The 12,202-nt window shown below is 47.1% G+C and overlaps 1 protein-coding gene across 1 annotated transcript in view; it reads right to left on the bottom strand.

The window, feature by feature from the left end:
• The window catches only part of CDH13 (cadherin 13), a 1,023,676-nt gene extending 1,018,834 nt beyond the window's left edge, over nt 1–4,842 (bottom strand). Inside the window, exon 1 of the mRNA XM_036832418.1 lies at nt 4,488–4,842. Within this exon, the coding sequence (XP_036688313.1) occupies nt 4,488–4,532 (45 nt within the window). The 5' untranslated portion in view covers nt 4,533–4,842. The remainder of the gene's footprint in view (nt 1–4,487) is intronic.
• Between the last annotated feature and the right edge of the window lie 7,360 nt (nt 4,843–12,202).

Raw genomic sequence — 12,202 nt, 5'->3', positions numbered from 1 at the left:
GCGGGGAATTGTATTGGCAGCATCCTTCAGGAGGGTCAGATTCTCCCAGGCGTGTGGGTACCTTGCCCACAGCTAAGTGGAAACGATGCCAAAACCAGTGGTCACTCGATTGATTCTGTCCAACTGGTTATTGTAATTGGATGACAGACTGATATTTCCCTCTCCTTTTCAACTGGTGTTGCACGGTGAGTGCATCTGGCTAATGATTCGCTTTTCTGGGTAGTGACCTAATGGGGAAGATTATCTCCTTTCACAGGCAGAACTGTGCCTGCCGTTTGGCTGCCTAAAGAGTAAAACCAGGTCCAACCGAAGTCAAATGCCAGGAAATTTCAGAACTTCCTCGCATATCATACTGCATTGTCTACCTTTGAAATGTTCCCTGCTCTAATACTCAGAGGGGATACATAGTTGAAGAATAAAATAGAACAGAAGCAACTACAATAGGGAAAAAAAGGAGGAAAGATACTCAGTGCAAAATGACAGGACTTCTCTTTAGGGGAGCTTGTAGAAAATAACTGAAAATAAGGAGAATAGTTTGGTTTTGATGGAGCTTCTACACTTAAGTTCTTTAAAATATGAGCTGTAGATTTAGAATTTTGTAATGCTGTGGATGGAGCCCTCTTCTGGAGAAAATTTTCAACAGGTATTAAAACAAGATCAAAACACACAGAGATGAACACACACACATAAACACACACACACACACACACACACAGAAATATGTAATACTGTTGGCTACTGTCATTCAGATGCGAATTGAATCCATAGTTTGGCCTTTTCCTTAGCTTCCACCAGATAGAAATTAACTGGACTCCCCAAGCAACTATCTTTTTGGAAGGAGGTAAAGAAAGAAAGATATTCTCCAGAACCCAGCTGTACTTTTACCTCAACAGTGAACTTCAGATTGAGACTCAACATAAACATCCAAATGCTGGTACTTTTAGATAATGCAGTTATTGGGTACATTGGTTTGTTGGGCAATGGCACTGTAACACACAGAGGATATTTCTAGAAAAAAAATAGATTTATTTAATGGAAAGCCCAAGGGCTAAAGATAGAAAAGAAGGGACAGAGGCAGAGCAGGAGATATTAGCTAAGATGACTGTTGGGGCTTTTAATATAGACTGTGGTATTACATAAATTCCAGATCACATATTCAGCCTTACAGTTTATTAAATCTCTTTGGGGACTTGCTAAAAAAGTTGTTCAGACATATGAACGCTACCACTTGGCAATTCCTTTCACCACTTATATCTCTGCTACCCCAGTGCTTTTGAAATCTTATAGGCTGTCACATGTTGAACCCATCTCAGAGCAAGAGATGCCCTCTGCAATTCTCACAGTCTTTCCTCCCCATCAAAAGGGTTCTGCAAATAAACACTGCCCTTAAAATACAATATATGAAGTTGCAGGGGCACTAGAAGACACTGATTCTCATTTAAAATCCTGAAAATCAAGATTCTGACTCCAATAAAAACCTCCCCATTTTAAATCAACATCTCAGAATTCCGTGGAAACTTTAGTCACTCCCAAGTGACTGCTCTCCAAACCTGAACCACTCCCTAAAATCCTAATTCTTGGGGGATTACTCATTCATTGTTAGAACTTTTGCCTGCCTAGATGTGATACCCTAATTGGGTTGGGGGTGGGGGAATCATATTTACAGTGGAATTTCTAGCTCATGTCCTCTCTTGATTTGTTTCACATTCATTATTTATCATAGCCAAATTCCAGAGGCCACTTCTGGTAAGGGCTTACCCAAAATGCCCCAGGGGAGAAGAGAGGTGACTGCTCCTCAGCTTTGCCAGCTTCCAGCCATTGTTGCTTAGAATTCCTCTTCCCCCTTCCAAAATGCCTAAAACAGCAACCTAGCCAATAAACTTACAGAGATTGATGGCTTCCAAAGCCAGACCCAGAGTACTACAACTGTGGTAGAAAAACACACACATATTTGCCTGAACACCACTAAGGCCGAGTGACTAATTTGCTTTATTACATTGTTTTTCCCCTTTCCTCTGTTTTCTCTCTGCCTCAGGAAAGTTTTGTTTTCGCTTGTTGACTCAAAGCCTCCAAGACTCTCCCCTCCTTTTGCTACGGCACACAGAGCTCTGCACTTGAACCTCTTGCCGGTTAACTGATTTGCACCAAAATGATTTCCCTGCAAGGTGCTATTGCTACCAGGATATCAATTGCTGTCCTAATGTGGACATTTGCTCTGATTATGAATTACAATCTAAGAGAGAAATAAGCCTCTTAGGGCGGGCAATTAAATTCTTCGTAAAACCTCTGCTCCCCCATCCTAAAGAAACTGAGATAGCTGACAGCCTTCAGAGGCCACCTGTGTCAGTCAGGCCCTGGGAGAGGAGACACACCAATTGCTTTGCAAAAGGCATTATGTAAGCCCCTAGTGCATGGGAATTGCTGGGTGCTGTCATGTGGTCTGATTTGCTCGAAGGAAGAAAAAACTTCGGCCAAACCCTGGAATCCACACTGAGGTCAAAACATGCCCACGGAGAAAAGGACTGTAAAGTCCTGGGTAAGGCAGTGGTAAGTGCTCCCAGACACCTCAAGCTCCCAGAGTGCTAGGCCTTGTGCTAAATGCATTACCTAGGACATGCTGTTGAATGCAATCCAATCTGCCTAGCAATCCTAGGAAGGTGATAAAATTACTTCACCACAGAGAATCTGGAAGCTCAGAGAGGTTAAGCGAGTTGCCCAGGTGGTACCACTAGCATATGGCAGAGAGGATCTGTCTGAATCAGAGGCATGCTCTGAACCACCCTGCTAAATTGGGATATATATATCTATATATCTATATATAGATGTATAGATATATATACACATACACACACACACTACCTCAGGGATAGAGTTCACAAAGTCTAGAAAACTGGCTCACAGACAGGCATAGGATTTGTGGCAGAACTTAAAGCTACAGGGACCCCAAGAGAATCAGCCCAAAGCCCTAGTAGAAGAAGAGTATGACTGGGCAGTGATGAATGGGGGCTGTGTATCCAGGGAAGAAAGAAGGCAGGAGTTGGGAGGGGGCTCAGCAGCCAGGCACCCTACTCTGCCCCCAAGCACTATCATCCACCCTCACACCCAACTCTGAGTCATTACCATGGTTACTGCTTCCTGGGACACTGACCCATTTCCAAAGTCTAACCCCAACATGGATGCATCAGTGGTCTCCCCTTAGAAGGCTGCATTGCATCTCTGCATCCCAGCCAGCCCCTGCCTGGGACTCTAGCTGCCTCACCCTCCCTCTCACCCCACTCACACACTCACACATGTGCCTCTTCCCCTGGCATCCAGGAGTCCTGGCCAGGAACTCAACACCCATTTCCAGCACCCCAAGGCACTCCCTGTCTCCTTCCCTCCTCTCTGCCTGGCCCTGCCTTGATCTCACCCACCCACTTGTAGCCTGCTAGCTCATGCCAAGTCCCATAGGCTGCCAGGAAGGCCAGGGGGGACTGGGTAACAGTGCTCTCAGAAAACAGGCCTCGAGCAGGGCTGAGCCTGCTGCCAGCCAGCACCTCCAGTCTGGCCTCCTGAGAGTACTGCTTTCCTGCCCACAAACTTCCTGAGATCTCCGAGATGCAGAGATGGTTGCTTAAGGACCACGTCTCCATCGCCCCCTCTCCCGGGTCGCCGGCCCTTCCCTCTCGCCTCAGCGCCCTGAGGGTTAACAGGCAGCTGCAGCCTGGTGGGCAAGGCTTGAACTTTTCTCCGCGCTCTGCGCCCGCCCGGGAACACAGCAGAAGCGGCATTAAGGGCTCAGGGCCGGAGCTCCAGTGGGCCAGACAAAGGGGGCGCGGGGGCGGGGGCGGGGGGGAGTGGGCCTGGGGCCTGGGCGAGGGGACGCGCTCAGGCCCTTCCGGGCCCGAGGTCAGGGAGGGAAGGGACCCCGATGCGGGCGCGGCCGGCGCCTTTGAGCGACAGCGGCAGCCGGGCTGCGGCGTTCGGCTGGCCCGAGGAGGCTTCCAGCGCGCCGCCGGGCTGGGCGAGGGGGCCCGGGCGCCCCGGGAAGTCGGCGATGCCAGGCCGACCTCTCCAGCCCGGCAGCCCGCAATCCCGACCCGAGCTGCGCTTCCCCGATCGGCGCTGGGTTGGGGGAAACCACGACTCCTTGGAGTCGCTTCCAGCTGAGTCTCCGATGAGTGAGCCTCCGGAGGAGGCGAATCAAAGTTACCCCACTTGATGTAGGCGAGAATGTCGCCCCTGCTTGCAAAAAAAAGAAGGACTCGGAGCTCTCTCCACATCTCCCGAACATATACATACACAACCCGGAGTGGGAAAGCAGGCCCACCCCCTCGCCCCCCAGGATCTCAGGGGCTGGGTATGACCTCCCTTCTGAGCCCCGAGCTGTCTTCGCCGCCGCGCCCGGAGTCCCCTGACCCCCCGAAAACCCCCTCGCCCAGCCCGCGCCAGGCAATCGGAAGGCAGAAACGGGGCGCGGGGTGCGCCCAGCAGCCTCTCTTCCCTACCTGGGACAGGAGAACGCACAGGACGAGCGGAGTTGTCGGCTGCATTTTGCCCAACTAGAAGCGCCTGGCGGCGTTTTCATTCATGCACGCGGCTGCACTGAGCATATTTTCCGTGGGAGCCAGGCTTTGAGGAGAGGCTCTGCCTCGCCAGCCAGCCAACTTCCCAAATAGATCAGCGGCAGCATCACGAAAGCATTGGGTAGAGGCTGATGACCAGGACCAATGGCTTTACAAGACGGATTCCTTCATAAAGCTCCCTCGTTTTTGCATGGCAGATACGGGGCGAGCACCTCGCGCAGAGCGAGCCCCTCGGAGGAGGCGGCCCGTTCGCTTTTTTGGACTGTTGGGGCCCAGCCCCACAAATCACGCTGGGCAGCGCCAGCTGATGCCACTTTTCCAAAGAATGGAATTCCACCGGGTACTGGCGGCCACTTCCAGCCCAGTGCAAAAGATTCTCTTTATTAAAATGTTAATAAGATCCACTTTATTTCCAATAAATCAAATAAAATGACCCCAGCAGTTCCAGCCCTTTCTACGCCAGGAAAGACTTGGCGGTGGATTTTCTTTTTTTTCTTTTTCTTTCTTATTTTTTTTTCAGTGTGGCCCAAGTCATGATGGTGTTTGGTGTTTCCCTGCCATCTCACAAATCACAAAGACGACAGATCAATTCTAGCTTGCAGAAAAAAATCCATCAAGGGGCAATAGATTTTATTAACTGCTCAGGTGAGAGTCTGACTGGCCGCCTACTCCAGAAATGTGCATCTGGCACCAAAGTTGAGGCCATGATTTGAGGAAACTTTTTTTTCCTCTCTCTGGATGTGTTCTTTTAGAAGCTTCTAGCTATCTCCAGGGATTGGGAACAGTAGTAACCACTGTTCAAGGGATTTTATAAGTGGGGTGCTATGGGAATGAGTGTAAGAGGGCTATCTAGGTCTAACTTTCCCAGTAGGAGTTTAAGAATATGCAGTAAAGACCTTACTTTCTCATTTCCATGCAGCCTCCTTCTAAAAAAATTTAAGGTGTTTTATAATATAGGACAATTTTTCAACAGAATTTATGCAAGAAAAATAAAAAATCTGGGACAGGAGGAAAAATTCAGAAAACTGAAATACTAAACCCAAACGCTAACGTATTTCCTCTGATTTGGATCTGAGCTTCCTGGTGGCCAAAGCAATAAGAGAAACTTTTAAATTACATAGTTCTTGTAGATACAAGTATACAGATATCTTCTGACATAATTTCCCCAGCAGTAAATACTGGACTAAATGTATAATGTGACATCTAATATAGCAGGACACTGTGCAATGGACCATGCCGAGATCCAGTGGGTAGGGCTGTATTCCCAGCATCTGGCACAGGGCCTGAAACATGGAGACAATCATTAGTGTGTGTTAAACAGATGTCTAGACTTAATCAAGAAGTAGCAGGGCTTCCCTGGTGGCGCAGTGGTTGAGAATCTGCCTGCCAATGCAGGGGACACGGGTTCGAGCCCTGGTCTGGGAGGATCCCATATGCTGCGGAGTAGCTAGGCCCGTGAGCCACAATTGCTGAGCCTGCGCGTCTGGAGCCTGTGCTCTGCAACAGGAGAGGCCGCGATAGTGAGAGGCCCGCGCACCGCGATGAAGAGTGGCCCCCACTTGCCGCAACTAGAGAAAGCCCTCGCACAGAAACGAGGACCCAACACAGCCATAAATAATAAATGAATAAATTTAAAAAAAAAAAAAAAAAAAAAAAAAAAAGAAGTAGCAGAGGGTGGGGTGGGGCAAAAAATCTGGAGCCACATTGCCTAAGCTTAACCCCCAGCTCTGCTACTGACTAGTAAGTTTCTCACTCCCTGTGCCTCTGTTTGATCACTGGTTAAATGAAAATATAAATTGTACTGAACTCACAAGTTTGTGGTGAGGATTAAGTGACAGAATAACCACTCATTAAATGTAAACTAATGCACTTTCTAAAATTGCTTCATTGTCAGCAGTTCGGTCATCGCATCTGATGAAGATGCAATGCCATCTGACCACCTGGCTGCATTAGCCAGCACTAGCCCAACAGATGGCAATGTTGGCCAAACAGCCCCCAGAAGAGCTCAGGAAAGGTGGATGCTGCTGCTTCTTCCAGTCTCTTCTGCTTTCCACTGTTCTCTTGCCTAGGTAGGCATCCACCTCTGAGTCTATTAGAAGTGCAGGCAGCGTTTGACAGATGATCTGATTGTCCCAGCTTGGAACCCACGTGTGTGGAGATCCATACCCACATTACCCACCATTAAGAGTAAAACAAGGTACTTTGAAGTCAAAGAGACTTCAGACCAAGGCATCCTGAAATACCCTAATTTTCTCCATTCCAGGGTAGCAGCCATCTTGTCAATTAGAGGTCAACTGAGCTAAGCCCATGGATTTAGCAGACGTGGAGACAGAGAGAGAGCAGAGGACCTCCTGGGAGATGATCAACCATGATAAGGGGTGAAGAGGGCAGTAAGATGATGTTCCAGCCACTTTTCCACAAGCAGCCACTTGGGCAGAGAAGCACTCCTAAGGGTAGGGTGTGTCCAAGGCTGCCTTGTCTAAGGTGCAAAGCAGTATTATTGATTTTATAGTTCTAGCAGCTCTTTCTGTGGTCTTCCCATCCCATCTCCCTTACTGCCACTCACCAAATAGGTCCAGTTTTCCCCATTTTTTGCAGGGTTGCACTTGCTGGCCCCCTTGTGCTTACTGTGGGGCCATGTGACTAGTTCTAGCAAATGAGCTGGGAGCAAAAGTGACAGGTGGAGCATTTAATCACCAATGTGAGACAGATTGGTTTCCCTGGAATAGGTGCTGAGATGGAAATTTGTGCAGGAGGCTTAGTGGGGAGTGTGCTCACCACAACCACTGCAAGAGGGAGGAAAACAAGACTGGCAGAGGGTGAGGTGGATGACTTTGCAGTTGCAGCAGAGGCCTCAGCCAATCCCAGGAGAGCTCTGAGGCTAGAGTGGCCCTTTAGAGATGAGCCTAACAGAGTCAGGGGGCTGTGCCTTAGTGCCCCCAGTGGGCCAGTTGTTGGCTGTTCCCAAGGGCAATATTCCAGTCTGACCTCAGCTTTGTCAGCTCTATAGAAAACTAAGGTGTGACCCATAACAGGTAACCGGAGGCTGTGATTCCCAGACTGCAGATGACCTTGTGCATCTGATGGTACCAGTGAAGATGGATGTAGATTTGCCTGGCTGAAGTCCTGCTCACTCTGTCTCCAGCCAGGACCTGCACAGGCATTTACCAAAGTCCTGGGCTTTTGTCCTGAACTGTTCTACTGGCAGGCAGAGTGGCTCCAGGCAACCTCACCTGATTTTAGGTGAGTGTACCCAAAGGGCCAGTCTCCATTCCTTCCTACCTCAGCCCACACAGGTTGAATTTTAGGGGCTGGGGAGAGTTAATTTCAAGAGTCTTCTTAGGCCCTGAGGCTCACGTCTAGAAACCATGGAAGCTAGGAAGTCAAAAAGACTGGTCCACAAAATGAGACCTGGATTGGGATCTCTGGACTTTACTTATATTGGGCAAGTTGCTTTTACTCCCCAAACCTCAGTTTCTTCATCAATAAAATGGGAATAATAACATAACACTCCAAGAACTGTTGTAAAAATTGATGTCACTTTTCCCCTCTATCCCCTACTCCCCTCTACTCTCAGAAAATGTGCATCTTGCCAAAAACATAATATCAGGTTTTGTTCAACAAAGACAGGAGAAAAATCATTTCACTCCAATGATAAGAGGCTTCTGAAGAAGAAATCCATTTCTGTTTGTTTGTTTTGCCTTGTTTTCCCTTCAGCTCCCTAACGAGGGTCTTTTGGCTGATGCATTGATTGATGGTGGTAAGTAAATACTGAAGCTGAAAACCACCCCCTACCTACCCTGACTCTATCTCCTCCCACCCCAGCCCACAACAACCCCTGACTGCTTTTGCAGCTTGCAGCTGTGGGCTCCCCAGAAGCTGTGTCTGCATTCAGACACATTCCAGGTTCACACTCCTTTTCTGGGCACATCATTCTGGCTTTGGAGCTGATGGAATCATCCAACAGTCAGCAGCTGTCTCCTGAGGTGCCAGGGATTGAGACTGTTTCCTCTCACTGACTGACATGATGAAGACCTCACTTCTGAGTGTGTGGAGGTGGCCATGTGGGTGAGTGAAGTGCTTGTGTGTTATGTGTACAAGTGCATGGGTGTGTGTATATGAACAGGGGGCAACTGGTGTATCAGCCAGCAGAGATAATTTGTTCAAATTTTGGTACCTCTGAATGAGCTGCTGTGATGAGGCATTTGAATAGACAGTAATAAACCAAATAGATGCCCTTACGAGATGTAACACTTATCAGGTATGCCAGGAGCCCTTGGTAACTGGGATATACTGGGACAATGGGGAGGGAAGCCCATCCTATACAGCCTTGTAACAGGCTGAAGCTGAAGCTATACCTCTCCCAGTGGGATAGCCTGCTAAAAATACCCAGGATGATGACAGTACACCATCTCACAACACCTGGCCACCAAAAAGGACCCCTGATTGCTCTTGAGCCATGAACCTGCTTTATCTTCTTCAAAGCCCTTTATGTTACTTGACCTTATACTATAAATGGTCACTTGCATTACTGTCTCAATTATTCACTCCAACTTGTACCTATATCCTTTACACCTTGACTTTGGGTTTGGCCACACAAACCCAGTTATAAGCCAAGGCCCCAAGAGGCCCTGTGCATTTCACCTGGCTCTTGCTAGGGCCTCTGCCAATGAATGCCTTCAAAGGAACATTCATAGACTAGCTCACTGGTCAGAGGAGGAGAGATGAGCACCCCCATGGACCCAGAGACACTTGAGCAAGCCTAGCAGAGCCCCACCCAGATCAGCTGGCCCACAGTTATATGAACTAAAAATAAATAATTGCTCTAAATCAGGGGATGGTTTGTTATACAGCAATAGCTAATCAATAATTACATTGGCTTGTTTGTTGTCCGTCTATTCCTCTGGAATATAAGTCCCACATCTGTCTTTTGCTGCTGTGTGCTCAGCTTCTAGAACAGTGTCTGGCACATAGTAGGAGCTCAAATGATTTTTGTTGAGAAGATGCATTAAATGGCTTCTGTACTGAAAATTGTGATGCTGATATGAAACCCCCCTACATGTACTGCCCTATCAGAAATACTTTCTGATGGTGACAGTTCAGTCCTCCCACGTGGAAAGCATCCTATGACCTTGACAGTCTCCACTGCCACGTGGCCGTCTAATTCGGCCTATGACAAGGCAAGCTCTTCTTATGATAGTCTAGACCAGTATTAGACAAAATAAGGAACATTCCACAGAGACTAGTGTGAACAGGCAGGTGCTTGGGGATCGTTGGTGAAGGACACTTGGGGTGAGACATCCTTCTGAATTTCCTCAATGTATGAAGAGCCCAGACATCTAAAAATTGGACAGAAAATACTCCTTTGGCTTTTGAGGTACTGCACTAATATAGTGTCCTCTGAATACATTTTAATACAATCATGACTTCCACACTAGCACAGAGAGAAAACAGGGAGTGACTTTTAGGCCATCTCAATTCAACTAGCCTAACTGTCTTTAGGACTCCAGTCCCCCCTTGGTAGCAAAATTGGGCATTCAGACACCAATTTTATCCTGTGAACTAGAAGCTGTTAAAACCCCCCTCTAGGTGTCTCCCTTACCCAAAATTAGTGAGTGGGGTTATTTCTACACAGAGAATCATCTCAGCATCAATATGGTAAAGAAATGGTTTTCAAAGTGCGGCCCCTAGACTGGCAGCATCGTCACCACCTGGAAACTTGTTAGAAATGAAAATTCTCAGGCCTCACCCCAGACCTACTGATTCAAAAACTTGGGGTTAGAGTCCAGAGATCTCTGTTTTACAAGCTTTTCATATGCATAGTTTGAGAACCACTCCTCTAAAGAATTCTCCGGCACTCATTTACATAGATTCATTCGTTCATTCAAGAACTATCATAAAGCGCCTACTGCATATTAGCCACTGAGCTGGGTAACAGGGAAAGAAATGAAAAAGCATGGTTTGTGTGCTTCAGAAAATATGACTCCTAGAGAGAAAGACATCATTCTATTACAACATGCTGCAGGAGGTGCTGAGAGAGTCAAAGTAGCCAGAGCTATATGGGGGGCTCAGGATGTCTTTAAGAAGAGGCAAGGGCTCCACTGTCGTTCGTTTCCACTGTTTGTCAAAACCATTATAGATCTCTACTTGACAGAAGTTGTACTTTTTGCATCTGTTGATGAGCAACTAAATAATAGCAAAAGGCAGCTCAAATTCAACACCTCCCTCTAACTTAATTTGCAGTGTATTCTTCACAATCTCATCTAGGTAAAATTGCAAATGGCAGTGTCTGTGTGGGGTGTGGGGCGGGGCAGGGTGAGCATTATTTAGAGTTGACAGGTAATGCTTAGTGTGCATTCAGTAAGATGCCTTCCAATGATGCCATGCCCTCCACCTCCCTACCCACCACCTGTCTGTGGTCTAAAAGCAGGGAACTGCTGAGCCAGAGCAAAAGGGAAATAAGGAAGAGGGGATGCTTGGGGGAGGGGCTAATGACCAGAGGGATGGCAGAAGACAAGTGTGGGCAGTTTGAGGGTCCAGATTAGGATCAGTTTAAATGTCAACATCTGGAGGTTGAGCTGTATCCTACTGGCAAAGGGGAATCATCCAAACTGCTTAAAGGGAAGGTTCAATATCTCATTTACATTTTAGGAAGTTCACTTTGGCCACACTGGAGGATGGACTGCATCAAGGCCATAACTAAGGAAGAGAGACCTTAGAAAACTATTGTACATACCATACAAAAGATAAGAGCCAGAACTCTTTTTCTTAGTTTTCTAACCAGTGAGTGGTATAGGAATATTACATGGCAATCTCTCCTGCTGCCTAGCAGTGTCTGGCACATAAAAGAAACTTATACAATAATAGATGAATGAAACATACTTATTAAATTACAGGAGATTCCTTTGAGCTCCGATTCTTCACCCTTCCCTGCATCTAATCCATGCCTCATTAATGGTGGAGTGAACTTCCTCATCTTTGACTTTGAGCTTGACCATATGGCTTGCTTTGGCTAACAGAATGAGGTGATGGTGGCAGTGTGCAGTCTGAGCCTAGGTCTTAAGAGCTCTCAAGTGTTTCTGTTTGCTCTCTTACACCTCTGCCATCTCCATGAAAAGAACATTCCCTGGCTATCCAACTGATCCAAGGAGGATGAGAAACAGGTGAAGTTGAGCCACCTCCACCCATCCACAGATCTGTAGTGAGAACTAGAGTCTAGCTTAGATTAGCCAAACCCCAACCAACCTATGGATCCAAAGGAATCAATGCTTACTATTGCATGCCACAGTGTGTGGTTGTTTGTTATCTAGCAACAGCTGACTGATACATAAATGAACCCTCTTCTTGGGACTATGTACAGCTCAGGAAATGGGATAAAGGGTGAATACTTAAACAGAGCATAGACATTTACATGGTGTGACCAATGTTTAATGCTTACCACAAATCCAAGCCCTTAATAATTTCTCGACTTATCAAATAGTCCTCTCCTTCCACTCACCTAATCCAAGTCAGCTGTCTCCTTGCAAAACACTAGGTTCCTATCTGAATATTTACTGCAAAGCTACTGAATCTGTCTCTGGTTGTTTTTCTTATGCCAGCATAATTGTGAGGCCATCACTTAACAATTACTTGGGAAA

This window comes from Balaenoptera musculus, chromosome 19 (genome assembly GCF_009873245.2).
Source record: "Balaenoptera musculus isolate JJ_BM4_2016_0621 chromosome 19, mBalMus1.pri.v3, whole genome shotgun sequence".
NCBI classification, from domain to species: Eukaryota; Metazoa; Chordata; class Mammalia; order Artiodactyla; family Balaenopteridae; genus Balaenoptera; species Balaenoptera musculus.
This window is presented reverse-complemented; position numbering and strand designations above follow the sequence as displayed.